Below are 23,081 nucleotides of genomic sequence, written 5' to 3'. Positions count from 1 at the left end.
TAATAAGTAATCGGGAAAAAATTAACGTGATTTGCGCCCTTGTGCATTATGAGTAATATTTATGAAGTTAAATGCAGCTTAAGAGCAGTTTCAGGAAGAAATATGTGTACTGTGTGCCTGCGTGCTACGTAAGTCAGCATAAGAGGACAGGATGGGGGGATCTTCTAATGTAGCATACAAAATCACTAAAGGCGTTATCTGATGTTCAACACTTTTTTCTTTTTTCAGAAAATGGAAATCAAGTAAAAGCCTTCAATCAAGAATTCTGCGAAGTGTGTGAAACGATTTGTGTGTTGCATAGAGAATTCTATTTCTCGAAACTAGACCTTATCATAAATCGCTATGGTGTAAACCAGATTTGTCTGATGTACTGTAACCGCACCATGCAGGAACCTCAGCAATGTTGTTGATTTACATTCTTAATTACAATGTACTACATGTAAACGAACTGTACTACTGTTAACAATAGATGATACAGAATTGACCCCAGCACCAGCAGACGCCAACGACAACATCTGGTCTTTCTGAGGGACAAGCAAGCTGCAGGTCACTTGAAAACCCAGAACGGAGCAGGAAGTATCCCGCTGTGTTTTCTGGGGATTTCAATGCTTAACTTCGACGGTTCGAGTCTTTGAAAATTTGAGACTTGACAGATACGAGTCGCAATAATTTTCGAAGGGGCGTACTGAGCGATCGTTAGCGTACCTCCATTTATTTGAGAGCTGTCAGGGGGACCGTGTTGTACTTAGGCCCAAATTAATATGGATCTGGTTAGGGATTGGCTGAATGCAAATGAAAGAAATGCCCAAATTTTAGGTTCAGCCAATCAGCAAAATTTCAGAGGAGAGGAATCCAGGCGTTCCCGGAACCGTGGGACTTCTGCCTCTCCAGAGCAGTCAGTCATTACAAGTCATTACAAGGGAATAAGAGCGGTGAGACACCAAGAGTGAGTAACAGGAGTGAGTAGCAAAAAGGGAGTAAAAGGAGTAACCTCCCGGACGTTAAATTGGTGTTGGCCGAGTCCGGTGTACAAAGTCCAAGTGCTACGGCCTCGCAATGTGTAATTCTAGTGCACATCTACAATAAAGAGCAACAGTGTTGGTGAAGTGCGAGTTTTTTAGTGTTTTCTCTCTCCTTGTGTGAGCAAGGCCCATTAGTCGCCCTGATACAGAATCTCGTCCTATCGTCTGAGCAGTCGGAACCCCAAACGTCCGCGTTTCCATATCCCCACCTTTGTTTTCCCCGTTCCAAACTCGTGGATTTCACCCAAGTCCACTGGCGCCCATAAAAATTCAAATTCAGGCAATCCCACATCCTACCCTGAACCAGAAAGCAACAGGAAGCGGTGGATGCAAGTGGAGACCACAAAGGGGCGAACGTGAAGGACGGTAACAAGTGACGACAAACTCGAGAGGATTGAAGTCTCACTGAGCAAAGACGACGAAGAGAAGGGCGGTAAAAGTACTGGATACAAGGAACTGTCCAATTATGGCCATACATAAGAGGATTTATTACTGTCACGTATACTGAGTGACTATAGACGGGTTTTGGATTGATGACCGGATTTATTGCAACCCTTGATACAGCGCGTGACTAATCTCTTCAATTCACTCTTACACACATATACTAGTGTGCAAAGTTATGTCTTCATTAGCCTGTGCTTGGTAGCGGTTTCCAACAGCAGGATTCCCGAATATTCCCCGGCCTTAGCTTCCAGATCCTAACAGCAACATCTCACAAAACGACTGAACGGCAGCATTCATCTAACTAACTCATTCACTCACTCACCTACCATATCCTCTCTCAACGGATGACTAACTCATCTATGTTGTCCTGCTTATAACATCTCGACAAGGACCGCACAGAAAGCATATATACCATTTTTTTCTGTTGTTGCTTGCTCCTCTTGGACCATTGTTTACAGAGACATTACCTAACAGCGGTTGTTGTATAACTGGTTATTTCGCTGTCGTTGCCTTGCAACGGGTCTACATGACACACTGAGGTTTAATATGGTTCTAATTCGGAATTACTCGACAAATTTAAGTGAAAGATTTCTTATTGAATTTAAATAAATTCTGCCGAAATTCATTGTCCCTGACATTGAACATAGAAAGACCGACAGGCATAAAGGCGGATGAACATAATCACCACATAAGGCGATCTAATCTTCACTTTGTAAAGCACGCCTAAACATTGAACAGTCCATAAACATAAGTAAAGAAGAAAAGCATGAAGTCATTTGGAAATGTAGAGTAGAATTTCGCTAGTAAGCAATTGAATGTGTCGCGTTACATACGGCACGATAAGATAAGAAGTCAACCACTTCCGATCGCTGTACTTGAGGGTATCACAGCTCCCATTGTGAAGCTACTGCCTTTCATACCAACAATGCCGTACGCCGCCTCCTCCATGACGTCTGAGGAGAGAGAGTCCAGCCGGACCAGCTGCCTGAGCCACTGAATGGACTTACATTGTCACCAATCTTACTGGATTTAAACCCTTGTGGATATTTACTGTAGAGGTACTTGGAGGGTAGGGCGTTTTAGACAAATCTGCATATATTTCGGGAACTGAAACTGCCATGCAATCAGAGACTGCTGCCATTTTTGCAGAAATTGTAGCCAAGGTTCTGAACAAATTTATTCTTCACTTGCGTCAAGCTCCTGATCTTCGGAGATATGACCTGGAACACGAGTTAGTGCAATAAACAAATTTTCTATGTGCAGATGATCTGTGACAGTTTAGTATGAATGCTTTCAATAATGAAGAAGTTGTACAAGATGTAAATTGCCAGACAACAAAGAAAATGCTTTGTATATAATTTTAAAGTAAAAGAAACTGTAAGGAAAATTTGATTCCGAGAAATCCCATTATTGTTTACAATTGTTGCTAGACTTATAGATTAATTAACGACATTGTTTCAGCTGCAGTGCAGATGTTATTTACGATGAAATAAACAAAAAAAAGATTATTAACTTCCGAGATGTGAAGTTTAGTTCTACAAGACTAAACGGCGTCTAATATAAGATGGTATTCTTCATACTCACCACCGTGAGAACTTCAAATCATACAAAAGGAAAGGGCGATTACGGAGAAAGGACAGGAAGCGATGGGGCCCTTTCTACGTGTGCAGTCGACACACTGAAGCGTGCATATTACTTCTGCCCCTCACGCTGCCTGGCTGTCTGATATTGTATACTGATGTGTTTTGGTGACATTTACTTACTGACTCATGGAGCTGAGACCTTCTGGAGGAGCTGCCAATTCTGAAGCTACTCAAGGATCTCCCAGAATTTTATGGAATCCGAAAGTTCACTACCATGTTAACAAGAGCCCTCCGCTTGTCTCTATCCTGAGCTAGATCAATCCAATCCAAGCCATCCCATTCTATCACTCTAAGATCCATTTTAATATTGTCCACCCACCTACGCATTGATCTTCCCAATGGTCTCTTTCCTTCTGGCTTTCTCACCAATATCCTATAGGCATTCCTCATCTTCCCCATTCGTGCCACATGCTCTGCCCACCTCAACCTCCTTGACTTGGTCATTCTAATTATACTTGGAGAAGAGTACAAGCTATGAAGTTCCTCATTATGCAACTTTCTCCAACCTCCAGTCACTTCATCTCTCTTCGGTCCAATTATTCTCAACACCCTGTTCTCAAACACCCTCAGTCTATGTTCCTCCCTTAATGTCAGAGACCAAGTTTCACACCCATACAGAACCACAGGCAAAATTATACTTTTGTATATTCTAATTATTACGTCTTTGGACAACAGACGAGAAGACCAAAGGTACTGGACTTAATGGTAGCAAGCATTACCCGAGTTAAATCTCCCCTTAATTTCCTCCTGAATTAGGTTTCGATTTGTTATCGTTGTCCCCAAATATCTGAATTGAGCCACATTTTCAAAACATCTGTTTCTTATTTTTATATCAAGATTTTGCCTTGCATTTTGGTGATGAGACAGAAACATATACTTATTTTTCTCAGTATTTACTTATAGACCAACCTCTTTACTTTCGTCAATTAAAGTTTGTGTACTTTTCTTTATGGTATCTACATTATCACCCAGAAGATTCACATCATCGGCACAGAACAACATCTGATATGTCCCGTATAATTTCAGTGCAATCTGGTTTCCCTCGACCTTCCTAATGGAATATTCTAAAGCAAAGTTGAAAATTAGTGGCGATAGAGCATCTCCTTGTTTTAAGGTTCTGCCACACAGAGCGCTAAGCTAAGTTCCCTACGTACGCTGTGTACACTCTGCGACGCAGAGTACGTAGCGTACGGAAGTCTGTGTGGCCAGTCAAATTGGCAGTAACGGGAGATATTTTCCTGTTCGTATAGCGAACATAGCGTACGTAGCGTGCATCAAGTACATAGCCCTCTGTGTGGCCGAATCTTTAGACCATTCTGGATAGGAAATATATCAGACAAATATTTACTTGCATGGACTTTACTATAAGTTTCGTTTAAAAATATTTTATCAATCTAACTAGTTTCTTTGGTATCCCAAACTCTATTAGAATATTGTACAATACTTCCCTCCTAACTGAATCATAGGCTCTCTTGAAGTCTATGAATAGCTGATGTACTGTCTCATTGTACTCCCAATTTTTCTCCAATATCTGACGAATGCAAAAGATCTGATCTGTAGTTGATCTGTTACGTCGAAACCCACACTGATGATCCCCAATAATTTCATCTATATATGGACTTAACTTTGAGAGAAGAATATTGGACAAAATTTTATATGAAGATGATAGCAGTGATATCCCCGATAATTACTACTTTCAGTTTCATCACCCTTCTTGTGAACTAGTACAATAATAGACTCCTTCCACTGATCAGGCAGTTTTTCCTTATGCCAAATTGAAGTAATTAAATTGTGGATCTTAGAACGAAATATTTCACCTCCTGCTTGAATAAGTTCTGCCGGAATTTGATCACTACCTGGCGCTTTATACCGTTTCAATTTTGCAATAGCACTTTCAAACTCAAAAGGGTATTAACTCAGGTATTAACGGCTCAGCTGTATCGATTTCTGTCTGCCTAACATCACTGACCCTATGTACATTCAGTAACTTAGAGAAGTATTTCCTCCACCTATTCAAAATATTGTGGGAATCTTCAAGCAGATCACCATTCTCATCTATCACCAAGTTTCTTCTATGTTGGTAACCCGTCTTAAAGTCACTTATTCCTCTATACAGGTCTCTAATATTCTTGTTCTTACTATTCATTGCAAGCTCATCAATTTTGTCTTTCAGATATTCCCTCTTTTTGTTCCCGAAATTCCTGCTGGTTTCACGTCTTATATTGTTCAGATTATCCCCAATAAACTCGCTTGGATCCTGTAACCACAGCAATTTGGCCTGCTTTCTTTGATCTAATAATTTAAGCATCCTTCATCGAACCATGGCTTATGCTTCTATGGTTCATAATAACCTACACTCCCTTTGGCAGACATTTTTTATATTCTAGCTAAGAGTTTCCCAAGCTTTATTTATATCCATCTCAGTTTCCAAGTTTTCCAAAGCCGTTAATCTGTTTGAGATTTCAACACACTACTGCTCTATACCCTCTACTTAATTTAATTTCTTGTGATTGAACCACTCCATATGAACTCTGTGTGTTTTTGTTTGCTCACTACCAGTCTTTCCCTAGCCTTGCCACCACCCGGTAGTGGTCGGTATCACAATGTGCTGCCCTGAATGATCAGACATCAAGTATACCTGAGTGCCGTCTCCAATCTATCAAAATATGGTCTATTTGATTGTGTATCTTCCCATCAGGAGATGTCCAAATAAATTTATGGATGTTACTATGTGGGAACATTATACTTTTGACAGTAAGATTTTTATGTGACAAAGTTCACTACCCTGTATGAGACGGGCTATTTAAATTCCGATAATGGCAGCAGGCCGGAGTTAATTTAAATGCCCGCCATTTTAGAGTATTAAAAATTGTAAGCATGTTACTGAAAATGCTGTGATTTCCACAACAAACGAAATAAACGCTACTTTTATCTAGAAAGAATAGAGAATCAGATATTGTAATTTACATATTTTAAAATATGTAGAAATCGTTACACTGATTCGATTTTTTTTCCCCAATTTCGAGCGTCTGTCCGCAAATATGCATACAGTTTGTGCACAAAACGTTTCTGCAGTATAAATGCATCTGCTGACATCAATCTTACTGGTACTGTCTTATCTGGCAAAAGGGTAGGAAATGTTAATGTTTTCATAGCACTCCGACTGTATACAGGAGTGATGTCACGTCCCTCAGAAAATCTGCCTGTGTATATCTGCCACACAAGTAGTACTGTTAGACTTCTTAGAATGGCCCCCGCATTGCCCCCTTGCTTCCGCCCACTTTCAGAGTCGTATGTACCGCATTCTGAATCGATGTCAATTATCAGCTGCCTATCAAATTCGGCTTTTTCCGTGCCAAATGGTGCGATGTTTTATAAGCGTTATGATTAGAGGAGGCAACTCGGCAACATTGCCTGACTTCCTGCTAATGCAAGACTGAGGTTGCGTGTGTGCTCTTCGAGTGGAAAACGGACTTACATTCGGACGAATTGCACGAATTGTGACATCGACTCTGCATTCAGTCAGATGCAACATTCAGTTAGATGACGCAGGAGGGAAGACTGTATACTTCTAAAGCTGGTGCCCAAAAATAATATAAGTAGAACAAGCACTTCTATCTTAAAATTAAATTTTAAAACACTGTGCGCACGAGTGGACTGCGCGTCCCCATATGGTGTCGCACGGCCATTCGGCTATACTTTAAAGGTCCCACATACTGTGTCGCACGGCTCTTAGAGGCTACTCTAACTCCATTATCATTATTAATTTCATGTAAACTCTCATTCCCAATTGTTGGTTTGAAAATGTCTTCCCTCCCTACTCTGGCATTGAAATCCCGTGAGTTTTCATAGGGTACTTCGGGAATATATATGGATAAACACCGTCTTAAATGCAACAAACTTTTATTGTAGTTTTTACTTCTTTTCCTCCTCCACACTATATACGAAATCTATACAAGCTAACGGTACCTCCCTCCCCCCACTACCCATTCCCCCTCCAACACTCACGAACATAAAACACAGCACACAGTACACCAGACAGCAAACGTATTAAAGATAAGCAGCGACACACACAGAGAGCGCCTACACTGAGTAAGTACAAATAACAGTATAAACATATAAGAATAACATAACATGACATAACATAAGATAGTAACAGGAATATTTGTATATTACAGACAACACATGAACAACGATAAAAACAAGAAGTGGCCGCTGCAGCACCGTAGATATAGGGCATGTACCCTGAAAAAATTTTAACTAAAAATTGAAAAAGAAAGAACAGAGATCTTATAGACATTTTAACTTGAATTAAGTTTTAAAAAGTGCTAATTTAAAAATCAAATCGACGCGTGTAGATTAACAAAGATTTTATACAATTAGAAAGACTGGTAATTTTAAATTTTAAAAAGCAGTGTAACAGCTACGTGAGTGATACACACCTGATGATGGCCATTTAGGGCCGAAACATGTAGTGTGGAGGAGGAAAAGAAGTAAAAACTACAATAAAAGTTTGTTGCACTTAAGACGGTGTTTATCCATATATATTGTGTGAGTGTAACAGGATGCTGAAATATAATATTGTACTTCGGGAATTTATGAAATACATGTTCTAGTTCTTCATAGAATCTATCCTTTATGTAATCAATTTTATCTTCTTTTGGGGCGTGAACATTCATAACAATGATATCACATCAGCGACCTTTTTGTATTATATATGATATCCTATCACTAACGAACTCTACCCTCTTAACTGCTGATACGATTCTCTTATGTACGAAAAAACCTGTACCTAATTCATGATTTTCATTCCCCTTTCCATAGAAAAATGTAGTCTCCTGCTGGTGCGATGCCGCCTCCATCCCATCTGACTTCTTCTACTCCCGCTAAATCTAACTTATATTATAAGAGTTCTTCTGCCACTGCCCTGAGCGAACCTGCCATATACAGACTCCGAACATTACAAGTGCAAAATCTCTTATCCATTTTCCTTAGCTTTGGTCGTTTATTCAAGGAATCCTTCCAGGTCCGAGGGTTTATGTTCATTTTAGTAAGAAAGTAATTTTTTTTGGTGAGGAGTTATTAGCCACACTCCCAACCCCCAAACTGGAGGGCCACCCCTTGTCGGCTGTCCGCGACTGCTTATTCAATATATTCACAGCTTCCCTCCATACCTTAAGGGCGTCTCCTCCATCCGCAACTTGAGGACGCGCCGTGCCGTGGTGACAAGGGGCCCACCTAACTTGGGAGTTTTGCTGACATATGTTCACAAATTCCGGTTTTGGTAGAAATCGTTTCTTTGGCTATCTAGAGCATACGTCGCTAAATACTTATAAAAGTGAAACACATTTTAGACAAACGCTGTGTACAGAAATGAAGCACAAGTTTCAAGTTCAGTACACCATGTCTATACGTTTCTCGGGTTTCAAGATAATTAAATAAGAGAAACTTAATCCTTACATTACGAACATTCAGCACTTAACAGTGCTCTCCCGAATACACCCGCTAGCGGAAGCGGACACACACCGCTAGTAGAAGCGCATGCACAATCTTATATATTTTGTTTTAAATAGATTAAAATTCAATATACATATACTTTTTGCTGTTATGTGCTCGACGTATATACAGACTCCAACTCCCGCATCATGTAACTGAATCTCGCCTTTGTGTAATACTCCTTGAAGCTCCCGAGGAAGCACAGTCCCACGCCGCATGTCTAGCACTGCCTTTCAATTTCATCGTGTTCCAAACAACGTTTCATTGCCCTTGTATTATAAAATTAAACTACAATATTCAAATTCACTGTGAACTCAGAGAAACCTGATGTCGTATCCCAGTAGCAAGACAGGTTGGCTAGGGCGAGCGGTTCCCTCGGGAGTCAATACGGGGTCGCTTCAAGTAACAGCAGAGGTAGAGCTAGGTGGTTTAATGTACAACTATTAAAACGCAACGCTTACAGGAAAATATACATTTAAGACAACAGTTTTACACACTGCCTAAACCTGGGCAGTCACCGACTTCCTCTATCAGACAATTAGTCCTCACGGATCGTAGACTGTCGTGATCGAAAAAGCGTCTTGTAACGCCAAATCGGGCGTATATATTCCTTCCTCCTTATTTATTTAATAACGTCATACATTACATCAGCTTAAACTTACATTGCATCAGCTTAGAACTTGCAGAACATTCTCTTGCTTACAGTATGTGCGTCCCTCCTGGACTTTGATTGAACTTGACAAAATTTATGAGGCCGGAGAGTGCACGAGTGTCATTGTCTTCTAGTTGAAAACAAGTACATTTTGGTATGATAATACGGGTGAGAAGTCGAGTTACAATCTTTTAATATTTCGTCATATTATAGTCTCTTCCTCACTTCATGAACTTAAATTAGTTATTTTAATTGTTCACCTTCCTTCATTTTTAAGCATCTCACTTGCAATAATCCCTATTAAGTCGGTTACTTTATACAACAGCTCACTACGTACTAGGTGTTCCCTATATAAATATAAATATACCCCAGTTTATACCAGGTATTGCCATATACAACTCTGGTATAATACATATACAACACTGTATGCACTTTGCATCTCAGCTGCAATACAAGCGTTTGGTTCCAGCCACAGAAAGGACAATATTTCCTTTCAGCTCCAAAGGCAGGGCTTGTCAATGAATTGGGAAAAAATAAATTTACCCTGTAGCCTTTCTAGAATGGTGTGGATTGGACAAATCTGGCTCAGGATAGGGACCAGTGGAGGGCTCTTGTGGAGACGGTGATGAACTTCCGGGTTCCATAAAATGCTGGAAAATTCTTGAGTAGCTGCAGAATTGGCGGCTCCTCAAGAAGGGCTTAGCTCCATGAGTAAGTAAGTAAGTAAGTAAGTAAGCCTTTCTAGAAAGTCCATGTTTTCACTTTTCTGTCTTTTAGTCAAAAGACTGGGATATCTGAAGAATGTAACAAAGACTTGCAACTTCCCACCGGAGAACGAAGTGACTTTATTGCTTCCAGCTGTTTTATGGCACCAGAGGAAGCGAAAACATTTTTTTAAGTGTTTCAACCAGGAGTGGTGCAGAACTACTATGTGAAGAAGTGGGAAACTATGTTTACAGTAGGCATCAAAATCACAAGAGAAATTGAAAGTAGTTTATTACTTCTTGTCTACATATTTTCAAATTTACGCTATAATATGCGACACTGTGTTCTTTGCTGATAAAAACAACATGATAAAAACAAAGTGAATTCCATTTATTTGTCATTTATTTTTGTAGCATAGTGCATATTGGATTAAAGTGAATTGATCGTGCTGCTCAATCAATTTATTTCTGTCATATAATCGTTATATGCTCAAAGACAAAGCGTGCAAGATACCCTAGAAGAGAAACTCGGTGCAATTGAAGGTGAAAACGGAAATGCCGAAGCGCAGTGGAAGAATAAAAAGAATGCATGTTAGATACTATCAGTGATTTGGTTGGTAAAGTTGAGAAGATAGCAAGAAAACCATGGGTTACACACGAGATGATGAGTAAAATGGAGCAGCGAAGGAAATGGAAGAATGTCAACAATGAAGAAGGCAGGAGGAAATACAGGAGACTGAGGAATGAATTGAAAAGAGCCACGGACAGGGCCAAAAAGGAATATCTTGAGAAGATATGTAATGAGATTATGGAATTTCAAAGAACAGGCCGTTATGATTTGATGTACATGAAGACAAAAGAACTAGGATGGAAAGAGAATCATGGGATTCAAAATGTTGGCATTGAAGACTCCCAGGGGAATAGAATAGTAGATCAGAGGCAAGTGCTGAAAATTTGGGAAAAGTATATTACAGAACTATATGATCGACCTAATTGGCCAGAAACCTTAGATGTTGAACCAGAAGAAGAAGTAGATACAGACGAGAAAGGACCATATATTTTACAAAGTGAGGTGGAAAAAGCTATCAAGGAAATGAGGAAGGGAAAGGCTACAGGAGATGATGATGTACCTGGAGATGTGCTCAAGTTACTGGGAGAAGGTGGTTTGAAAACACTGACAAAACTAATGAACACCATATATGAAAGTGGAGAGTGGCCCAAGGACTTTACAGAAGTTACAATGATTGCCTTAAAGAAAAAGACAAAAGCTACAAAATGCAGCGACCATCGCACAATAAGTCTTATTGCACATACAGCAAAGATAATAGCAAAGATACTTAAAAGAAGAATTGAAAGGAAAATAGAGGATGTACTTGGAGAAGATCAGTTTGGATTTAGAAGAGGAAAAGGAACCAGGGATGCAATTGGGATGATGAGAATTATAGCGGAACGAACTTTGGAGATAGATGAAGAACTGTGTGTTTGCTTCATAGACTGGCAGAAGGCATTTGACCGGGTAAACTGGACCAAATTAATGCAGATCCTGAAAGAAACAGGTATCGATTGGCATGAAAGAAGATTGATTAGCAAATTGTACATGGATCAGAAAGTTAGAGTACGACTGGACAGGGGGGAGACAGGAAGTGTGCAGATTGGAAGAGGAGTTCGACAAGGATGCTGTTTATCACCAATTCTGTTCAACTTGTACAGCGAATGCCTTACCAAGGAAGCTCTGGATGGGCTCGGTGACTTCAAAGTAGGAGGGCAAATTATTCAAACTGTGAAATATGCAGATGACCTTGTGTTAATGGCTAAGGAAGAAACTGTGCTACAGGGCATGATTGATAGACTAATTGAAATTGGAAGGTGCTATGGCATGGAAATGAATGTGGAGAAAACAAAAGTAATGAAAATTTCGAGACAACCAACCCCAGTCACAATAAAGATAGACCAAAAACAAGTGGAGAATGTGAAATGTTTTAAATATTTGGGTAGCTTGTTAACAGATGATGGAAGGTGTACTTGTGAAATTAAATCCAGGATTGCCATGGCAAAAGCTGCATTTAGCAAGAAGAAGAATCTTTTTACCAGCAAATTGGACTTAAATTTGAGGAAGAAACTAGTGAAATGCTACATTTGGAGCATAGCTCTCTATGGGGCTGAAACATGGACACTTAGGGCAGTATACCAGAAACATCTGGAAAGTTTTGAAATGTGGTGTTGGAGAATGATGGAGAAGATCAGTTGGACCGATTATGTAGGAAATGAAGAAGTGTTAATTAGAGTCAGTGAGCAGAAGAATATCCTACACGAAATAAGAAAACGGAAGGCTAATTGGATCAGTCATATTTTACGCAGAAACTGCCTTCTAAAAGAAGTTATTGAAGGAAAGATAGAGGGGCGGATAGAAGTGACAAGAAGAGGAGGAAGAAGACGTAAGAATATGCTGGATGACCTTGGGGCCAGAAGAGGATACTGTCATTTAAAGAGAAAGCTCTAGATCGCATTAAATAGAGGAATTGTTTTGGAAGAGACTGTGGACCTGTCGTCTTGACAAAATACTAATGATGATGATAATCGTTAATTCTGCAAGACCAATAACACCCATCCGCAAAATCGTATACCTGCGGCCACAGGCCAAACTCTCATTCGGCCGTTGTCCTCTAGTAATGTATGACGCGTTACAATCGGCATTAGCAATGCCATCTGCTATTCCCCTTTCTGTTTAGCTCTGACTCAGTGGACTGGCATGTGGCGCGCCCAGTGGCCTTCCGGCGAACTCCTAGCAAGTGTCACAAGGCTCGTACACCAAATGTCTTCTCACCGTTTCCCATCAGCTTCGTATGTTCTCTCTTAATGTAGTACTCTTATCACTACTTCAAACACATATTCAAGTAACTGGTAACCTACCTATTGACCCAAGACGATAGTTGATTGTCACTAGGATAATATCTCTGTCCAGGAGATACTGCGGTCCATACAAGTCCGTGTTTCCGGATCCTGTAAACCAACCTCCACCATGGATCCAAACCATAACATCAAGTGGCGCTGCCTCCGCATCGCTCTTCGGGATCTAGCAAAATTAAATTACCCTCATTAATCCTACTTGTAGGCTTCGAAGACTACTAAAATTTTACTGGCGATGAAGTGAGAAATTTAGTCTGAAAATGGGGTCGCGGCTGAGCCACAGCAACTAAATAAACTTCCGTGAAGATGTGACGTTGTGTATTCTGGTAGAAATTTCCCTACATTTCAGAAAAGATGGAAGTGGCAATTTCCTCCGAAACCGTCAATGAGAATGAACACTACTTATTTACCACTTTCATGTAATATTCAGCAGCAATTCACCAGTCACTGCGGTGAAAGGAAACAAAATGGTTAGATGATTAGCAACAGTGTAAGAATTACAATAGTGGGCTCTACCACGGAATTTTCCGGAGAGAAGCACACAAATATTTGTATGCAGCCTTACACTTAAGCCACCTAAGGCCATTGGTAGTAATGTTTTTAAGAAGTTTGCATTCTTATTATTAAGATTTGGAACATAAGGCAGACTGTAGTGGAGTTGATTGAGGCACTATGCTACAAACCGGAAGGTCGCGGTTTCGATTCCTGATGTCATTTGAGTTTTTCTTAATAAAATCCTTTCATATTCATAGGGTCGACGCAGCCTCTAACAGAAATGAGTACCAGGAATCTTCCTGGGGATAAGGCGTGGCCGACGTGTAAGGCTAGTACATGTGGGAAGCCCGATGTCTCACAACCCTATGGACCTCGGCGACCTGTTACAGGGATAGCTTCAGCTTTTAATATTTTCAATATATCCTCTTTTTTCTACAATTATAATTCTCTTCTAAAAGTCCAGGAGTGATAAATAACAAATTTCCTCGTCTGTCGGCGTTCTTTATTAATTTATTCTTTCTAAGATTATTTCTTATCAGTATCTTTCTATCAGACTGGACGTCACATGTTAGAAGACTGTAATCTCTGCATTCCCCTTTGAGTAAACCTAAGATATCACATAAATTTCTCACTATGAGGATAAAGTACATGCCAGTCCGTCATTTTGCGCACTTGATATAAGAATATGAGTGTGGCATGTGTAGGGAGAAGTGATAAACTAATAAAATGTGAAACGCCTACAAATGTTAGTATGTGTATCAAAATTCTCATGAGAACATTTCTGGACTGAACCAGTATATCCGTTATTGACACAGCCTGAGCACCGCTCCACTGGAAGAGTTACTGTGGCTCTTCTTATGATTTTATGGAATATATTTCACTCGCAATTTATAATCTGTGTTCAGGTAAAATACGAAATCAGAGAAACTTCCTTCATGTATTTTAAGTCGTCTATTGTCGGGGTATAAGACCGCCTCTGTGGTCTAGTAGTCAGGTTTCCTGACAACAGATCCAGAGATCAGGGTTAGATTTCGGGAGCTACCTGATTTTTCCTAAGAAGTAGTGGGTATGGAACGGGGTCCACTCAGATTCGTGAGGATAATTGAGGAGCTCTTTCAAGGAAATGGCGGCTCCGGTCTGGAAAATCGAATTCAACGGCCGTGGGGATTCTTTACGTTGAACACGCGACACCCTCTATCCGCTGAAGATGGCACAAACCTCTCCGACAAGCGGCTATCGCTCGGTCGGTATAGTTCGCTTGTGGACTAAAACAACGGAGTTTGTTTTTATTGTCTGGGTATAAAATGGATATATCACACTCATTGCTAAGCAGATGTCACATTTTGCTTTTTGCTAACCCATACTTACAGCAAAATAATACGTTCTAAGAGCCACAATCTAATTACTTCTATTTGACATAAGAAAAAATTGACTGGTCAGTGGAAGGAATCTATTATTGTACCAATTCACAAGAAGGGTGATAAACCTGACTGTAGTAATTATCGGGGGATATCACTGCTATGAACTCCAAACAAAATTTTACCCAATATCCTTCTCTCAAGGTTGAGCCCATATATAGATTAAATTATTGGGGATCATCAGTGTGGTTTTTGATGTAACAGATCAACTACTGATCAGATCTTTTACATTCATCAGATCTTGGAGGAAGAATTGTAGTACAATGAGACATTACATCGGCTATTCATAGACCTCAAGAAAGACTATGATTCATTTAGGAGGGAAGTATTGTACAATATTCTGATAAAGTTTGGAATACCCATGAAACTACGTAGTTAGGTTGATTAAAATGTGTTTAAACGAAACGTATAGTAAAGTCCGCGTAGGTAAATATTTGTCTGTCGTTATACTCTGTCTAAAGCATCTTTCTTGAAGTGCCATCATCCGATGTAGGTCATAACGTAATCATTTTATGATTAATCGATCGTATTTTCGAAAGGTAGGACGTAACCTCAAAGTTTTTTAGACAAAATATTATGTGAATATAACTTTTATCTCTTTTGAATGCATGGGTTTTGTGAAATTGTTCTTTAGTTTCGATTTCAAAACAATTGCACCCTACAAATAAAAAGAACTGGATTGAAATATTAACAATGAAAGATGGAAACAACCATAAGCTATGGAAGAGGAACATTAAAGACACCACTCAAGACATGCAATAACTTAATTAAAAACACCTCCTGAAAGGATATACAAAACATGACGACATCAAGACAGAAATTGAGAAATCTGAAAAATATTAAGAAGAAAATAACAGAACACTATGTGGTAATAATGCAAGCAGAAAAAGGGGAAATGGTAGTCATAATACACCAACAAGCTTTCCTATAAATTTATACAAGCAAACCAGTTTACTACAATAGACAAAACCCAACCAGTTAACACCAGAACAATGCAAAACAAACCATAAAACAATATCCTAACACACATCCTCAAAAACAACAATGGAGATCCTATAACACGACCCCAGAAATATTCATATACAAGGGTTAGATAAAAAGTAGTGGCAACGTATCTATAGTTCTGAAATGACTTTATTGCCTGAGGTAAATACACTTATATTCCTTCAATATAATCGCCCCCCCCCATGTGTACCACCTTCTGCCAAATTTGTGGAAGGTGTCATACACCATCAACGCGTCCACTTCTGTTGATGTCGAGCAGTGAGTGCCCTACAGGACGAATAATCTCCTCTCTTGTGTTGTAACGTGTCCCTGGGGGTGGTTCTTTCATTTTGGCAAATAAATCATAATCGCACGGACTCATATCGGGCGAGTATGGCGGATGTTGAAGTATCTCCCATCGCCAGCGACGAAGGAGATCCTTGACAGCGTCTGCAGTATGAGCCCTTGCATTGTCATGAAGAATGATGGGGTTCGTTGCCAACAAGTGTCGTCGCTTTCTCCTGAGTCCTGGATGAGGATGCTTATGCAGGAACTTGCAGTAGTAGGCAGCATTTAGTGTCTGTCGTTGAGGTACAGCGTGGTGCAGTATCACTCCATCAATGTCATATGCCACAGTGAACATCGCCTTCACATTACTCTGTGTAGGTCACACTTTCTTTGGACGAGAAGAGCCAGGATGATTTCATTCATTTGATTGATGCTTCAAGTGCGGTTCGTATGAGCGAGCCCAAGTTTCGTCCAGAGTGACGATTCTTCCAGAGAAGTCGTCACCTTCCCTCTGGTACCAGTCCAACAAGTCCTGTGCAATTCCGTAACGTTGCCATTGTTGCACCTCGGACATTGTATGGAGTACTGAAAGCGCTGCAATTCTGCGGTATTCAAGAATATCGTGCAGAATGCGGAGCACGGTTTTGTGACGTACGCCTACCTCAGCAGCTAACTCCCTCGCAGCCCATTGACGATCGATATCCAGCAAAAAGCAAGAAGCTGAATTGTGTGGTTGTCAACATGGGGTCGTCCTGAATGGCATCCCTCCCTTCACGGAACAATTTCACCCATCGCGCCACTGTGCGATATGGCAAAGCAGCATCACCACATGCACTGAGGCAATGATGCGTTCAAGTATTACAAACAACAAGGAGTAATAGCAATGGGAGCCTCACCGTCGCAATTCACTCCGAAATGTTTTAACAACTTTTAGACCACCGTGTTTATGCCACATTATTTTTAAACAGAAGAAATATGTTACACAAGGTATGTAGATAATATACTTAAAATATACAACGAAAACCTGATGTAAACTACATAAAACAAAAAATGTAGAGATATTTTAATACAAAGACCAGAAAGCAACATATTAAAGAACACACTCCATAAACCAACAGCAACAAACGCAATGCTAACCCCAATAGGTCCAGTGATTGAGATTCGCTCTTTCTAAGGGGCCCAACTGAATAAGTGTCTTCCTTTCTCACTTGAAGAAGGAAACAGATTCAGTTTCCGAAAAGTCGTGTCCTCTATTACCTAGATTTCCGGACGATGGAAATAGTTCAAAGACTGTAAGTCATCCACCATCTTCAGAACCCTTTAGTATCAGTATTCTCGTCTATTTCTAACGCATAATAAGGGTTCTTTTTAACTATTTCGACTAACTGAGATGTTACGTCTCCTGCCATATCGTTAATTCTGCGATCGACAGTGTCGTTTGAAAGAGGAATCAAACCAACATCTTTAGTAACTTGTTGCCACACATAGTTCTTATCACACCTTTTAAGCTGGAAGAAGTACATTTTCCCCGATAGAATCAGATTTCCATGTTTTGGTTATGCGCAAACTTAAGAGGTAGAATGCTTCCAGTGCCATGTTATTAATCGAACCCATGACCGAAACTATATTTTGTCCATGATTTAATGTCCCTAATCGTCGCTGAAAAAATCCACTTGGCTTATTTTCGCATCACAATGTTTAGTTTCTCAATGTCGTCGGAGTTTTGCCAGTTTCATGCACTCGTCTGACAACACTTTATGACACAAAACACATAGAGGTTTCTGTTCACTTTAACCATAAAACCAAATAAAGCCGAAATCCAAATATGAACTGTCATATTTCCTGCTGTATTTTTTTCTTTGAACTGTTTGTTTCTTCGACTTTAGTAGTATCACATTTACTTGCCGTTACAGCACGTATATCACAATTATGGTTAGCATAACCTGTTTCGTTTGCTTTTCTTTTCAAATTCCCTGTTCTAAGACACTTTTCCATTACAAAAATGTTTCCAAAAAATAAATAAATACTGGAGTTAACTCACGACACACTTTGTTCAACTATTACTTAGCACTTATGAAGATATACTGAGCGTTTGCTGAAGGAAGAAAACTTTTAGTAATAAATACCAATACACAACAAGCAATTGGTTGAAATGTGGATGTCACATGTTTACTTCAAATCTAACAAAATAGCAATAAAATCATAATATTTACTGCACCTATCTTTTATTACCCGTCTTTCGGCAGCTACCAAATATCGGAGCAGTCACACCATCATACCTTGGAAATACTGGATTCTTGTCTGGTCATTGAAATGTTCATGAAATTTAGTATCCATTTTATTTAAATAAATTTTACTTGTTTATTTAATTTTAATTTGTTTTGTTTGGATAATTTTTAGTTTAATTTAAGTCTGCTTGAGGACCACCTGTACCATCATCGCGGGCCATAGGTGGTCCAAGGACCACAGGTTGAAAACGCTGCTATATAACATATCATGTCACCTCAAGCAACACAAAATATTGTAACGTGTTTCGAGTTCGAATCTTGCTGGGCACGTGTGAAAGTCCAATCCCACTTCTGACACCAGTTGTAAAGTGTTTTAGTTACTGAAGACGCCGTTCGGATTGTTAACTGGTTTATTCAACAACCTACAAGTAACGGCTACAATTAATTATCACACAGTTGCGGGGTTTCACACTTTATAACCTTAATCGCAATAATCTGTTTACACTGTTGCGGGGTTTCACGATTTATAACCCTATTCGCAAATCAAATCACTCTGTCTTCAGTAGTCTATACGCTTACAGTACGGGAGCTATGTAAGTGTCCCTGTATCACTCACTCCCAATTACACAACTACACACACGTCCGGTTTTTCTTTCCGCGAACGCTGCTATACTCCAACTGTAGGCTGCTGACTGGAGAACTGTCTTCGCCGCTGATACACTTTAACTCTCTCCGGGGACGGCTACAAGTTAACTCGACTACAACTCAACTCGGCGACTATTCCAATTCCCTTATATAGTCGCAGTGCTTGCCTGTTGCGTAATGAGTGCCTTGTCACAGTAGGAATAGGTGCCACTTGGCCGTGTTTGAATATAGCATAACAACGTTGTTACATCACGCCGTCTTACGTCACCGCGCGTTGCGCGTTACGTCACCGTGCGGAGAGGGGGTGACGGAGCGCTGACTCACCCGCCACATCACTGCTGGGGGGTTCTCCGTTGCGCAACATGTCACAATGTCATACTAACTACATGACAAACCGACCCCACACCGCATGAGTCAAAACAATAAGAATATGGAACGAAATATAATAATTCATATTACAACAAAACCGGTACCAAATAAACGATTCAAAACAACACGAACTATCAATAACGTCAATGTAAAGAGCAACAACACAACAAAGCAAGTACTCAAACTAAGACGCTGAAGATATCTACACATATCGGAAACGCAACAAAACAGTTCACCAAAATACTCAACGACATTAATAACTAAAAATACCACTTAGAAGGGACATTACAGGAACATCACAGCAGCAACAAGAACTATAACAGCCATGTATACACACTCAAATATGAGGTCTGCCGCCTGAAATACGCAGGTCAAACAAGAGGAACTTTTCAGCTCCAATGCAATTCACACATACGCGTAATAGGATATAGAAGAGACATATCCATTTACGCACAACTCATATTAAATACTGCGCATATATATGGGAACGTACAGAATACAATGGAATTAATTAAATAGCTAATAACGAGCAGATATCTGAACAGCCTAGAAGAATATCATACTTACTGCATATACCAGTAAAATATACAGATAAGTGAAACATTTAATGATAAAAAACACATTTTTCATCATTTGTAAACACTACATTAACAAATAACATTACAAGATGACACTACATACAACATTGTCAACACTGCGTCAGAAGACAGCAGTAATCCACACCGCAGTAACAGAGACTAGTAGCAACAAGAACCAGATCAGAAAAATCACCACTCACCAAAACGCTTTCTAACACAATAGAAGAAAAAGGTTTATATAAAACACTAGTTAAATACAAGAATCTCAATAAATATACGCTAATAACACAACTGATGTTTCAGATCACCCACCACCAGAACACAAAAATTAAACAACTCAAAATAACTCCATCACCAGAAACAAAATTAAAAAACGAAAACGGACAAAATAAACGCTCACATTAGAACAATTTAAAAATAAGATTTTCAATATATATGTATATATATATACGATAGAATAATTTACATATCAAATCAAAACCATAAACAATCACACATTCAAAAACACAAAGCTCTAAAGCGAAAAACAAAACAACACGCATCGCGCCATAATACACATTATTAGTCTATGTGAAACAACTTCTATATCTACAACACTCCAAAATAACCTAGAACTATATATAGAAGGAAAGGAAAAAAAAAATTATTACAGAAGGTTTACAGAAATATATTCTAAATTTTTAAAAATTTTATAACTTTAATATCTTACATATTAACAAGGACATGTAACCGAAAGCCCGAAATATGTAGTAGATGATTACCGTATAATGTGCCTATACAGAAGATTTGCTGAAGGAAATGGATATAATTGGACATTTTGCATTAGTGTTGAAAAGAGCCTCCAGTTAGTTGTATTGTTACAGAGAAACCATTGTTATAAACGTAACATTAACAGCTGCCCAGTGAATAAACCGTTTCAAATTATGGAAGGCCTGAGGTTCTCATTGATGTAACCATGAAGATTACTGCTATATAGCATCAAATCTCACAAGACTGTAGATTTGAACTTTAGTTCTTCACTTAGTTAATTTTTACAATTCACGGTAGGAAACCAAATCTTTGAGACTCAAGGTGGATAATAGATTATTTCACCTTAGAAGATAACGTGTTGACAAACATAAATTTATCGATTAGTAACTGAAGCTTTAATCCCAGTGTTCTGATAACAAAAAAGGCATTTGCCTTGACAACGGCATCAGATGTTCATGGTACTTTAAAACCAAACTGGTATACGTGTATTATTATTATATCCCCTGAGTTACAAATGGGGTCAATTATATATCTCAAGTCGCATATTACTTATAGCAACATATTTCAATCTCTAAAGTATAACATTTTTATAATATTCAAAATATTGAAGAACAAATCGATTTTGTGTCAATAATCGGTTCTTAGAGTATATCATACTTTTAATAGAATGAGGATCAAATTCGACAATTTTCGATAACGAATATGATCAAAAATAATTTCCCTATAATCGAAGAAACAATGGTTGTCCCTGTATGTTACAAGAATCAGAAATGTTATAGAGCCATTTACACGAAGTTTGTAGTAGCAACCACGTGTCGGTGCGTGATCACTCTTAGCAGCAAAACCATTTATACCGTGGGCTATGGAATATTGCTAGGCAAAGAACTCGAAACAGTCAACGAGAAAACAGCTTTTCTAAACTATAGCACAGTAAACACACCTCTACAACAATAGAGATAGTGTTAAAACAGTCCTATGCAACCCGTTGTTAGGCAGCGGCAACAGTTGGACTACAACAATGACAACGGTGGTGTTTTTATGTAGTGTGTGCCAAGGAGTTATCTTGAAGACAACTGGGAGTGTATATTCGTATAAGGACTACTACCGCAGGAGTTCAGTTGAAAAAAGAAAAATCTCTGGTCGTGGTCCTCAAGGGGCCCGACGTCAAGACGAACTGATTGGCGGTAAACCGCCAGTCGTGAAGTAACTCTGAATCTGACTGTAAATCATGACTTACTACTACAGACAATGACTCTGACAAAAGACAGACCCATCCTCTTGTCAGAGAGGGCGCCCCACCATAACAAGACCTAAACTGTCAAACAGTAATAAATATCTGGTCATGAGACCCAGAGTGGTCTCGACATCAAGATTGTCTGACTGACCGACCGTCAGTCGAAATGTGACTTTGACTTTGACTACCCAGTTAGTTGATAGTTGACAGAGAGTTAGTTGTCAGCTAAAAGTGGGTTGAGAGGAATTCTGCACGGGAGGCCGTGAAGATAGAACCTGAGCGTGTGAAGCTGAAGAATAACCACTGTTAGAAGCCGTTGCCAGGGATCGCCTGATGAAGACACGGCAGCCTGGAAGAACACTTAGCGGGTGCTGTGGTGATTTGTAAAGTGTGGAGATTAACGATAGCGCTGTAAGTACTTATAGTTCCGAGTGGTGTCTATAAGTGGTCAATAGGCCGTGCCATAGCCCAGGCGGCTATTCGCCGCCTTCCCACCGCGACGACCAAGGTTCGAGTCCGGGTCAGGTCATTTGTGATGGGCAAAGTGGCATTGGGGGGCAGGTTTTCTCCGAGTACTTCAGTTCCCCTGCCAATTCTAATTCCATAGACTGCTCCACATTCATCTTCATCTATCATCCATGGCTGGTACAGTAGGCCAAATAATGGCTGACATACCAAGTGGATTTAGTCTCACCCAACCCAAAGGAACTAAGAAAATGATTGGAGAACCTTTGTTCCCAGGATTTACGTCGAAAACATTGGTTGATTTCATCTAATTCATAAGCAACTTCGAGCACGATATCCACATTCAAACGTTTTGGATAATGTTGTAGCGTCTGTACAGGGGGTCTGTATCAAATGTTCCAAAAACCGTTTGGTAGCAACGTTTCGGTAAACACCGCCTGAAAGCCGTTGCTAGGCAACGGCTCGCTAAAAATCATTCTCATGTTAACAAAGATTCAGCAAAGGTTTTCGTGGATACTAGGAACCTTGGGATCGCCAGGCTTTTCCGTTTCAAGGGACAAAGAGGAGCAATAGTTTCTATTCGGTCCTCCCGAACTTATAAAAAAAGAGTTCATTCGTGAGTTCAATTCATTCATTCGTAATAGAATTCAGAAGGCAGTTTAGTATTTGGATAATCAGCTGTGAAATGTTGACCAGGTAAGATTCGTTACCGAGCAACGACTAGCAAGCAGACATTGAAGACTTTATTGTGTGTGCTAT

At 39.6% G+C, this 23,081-nt stretch overlaps 1 protein-coding gene across 2 annotated transcripts in view; it reads right to left on the bottom strand.

The window, feature by feature from the left end:
* Positions 1-23,081, bottom strand: part of LOC111874983 (esterase E4) — a 96,102-nt gene that overhangs the window by 39,459 nt on the left and 33,562 nt on the right. For both annotated transcript variants that reach the window (XM_023870911.2, XM_023870912.2), the window contains one exon: positions 12,872-13,034. In XM_023870911.2, coding sequence (XP_023726679.1) covers positions 12,872-13,034 — 163 coding nt within the window. The remainder of the gene's footprint in view (positions 1-12,871; positions 13,035-23,081) is intronic.

The sequence above is a fragment of the Cryptotermes secundus genome, unplaced genomic scaffold (genome assembly GCF_002891405.2).
Source record: "Cryptotermes secundus unplaced genomic scaffold, Csec_1.0 scaffold863, whole genome shotgun sequence".
In the NCBI taxonomy this organism is placed as follows: Eukaryota; Metazoa; Arthropoda; class Insecta; order Blattodea; family Kalotermitidae; genus Cryptotermes; species Cryptotermes secundus.
Note: the sequence above shows the minus strand (reverse complement) of the source record. Positions and strands in the feature narration are given on the sequence as shown.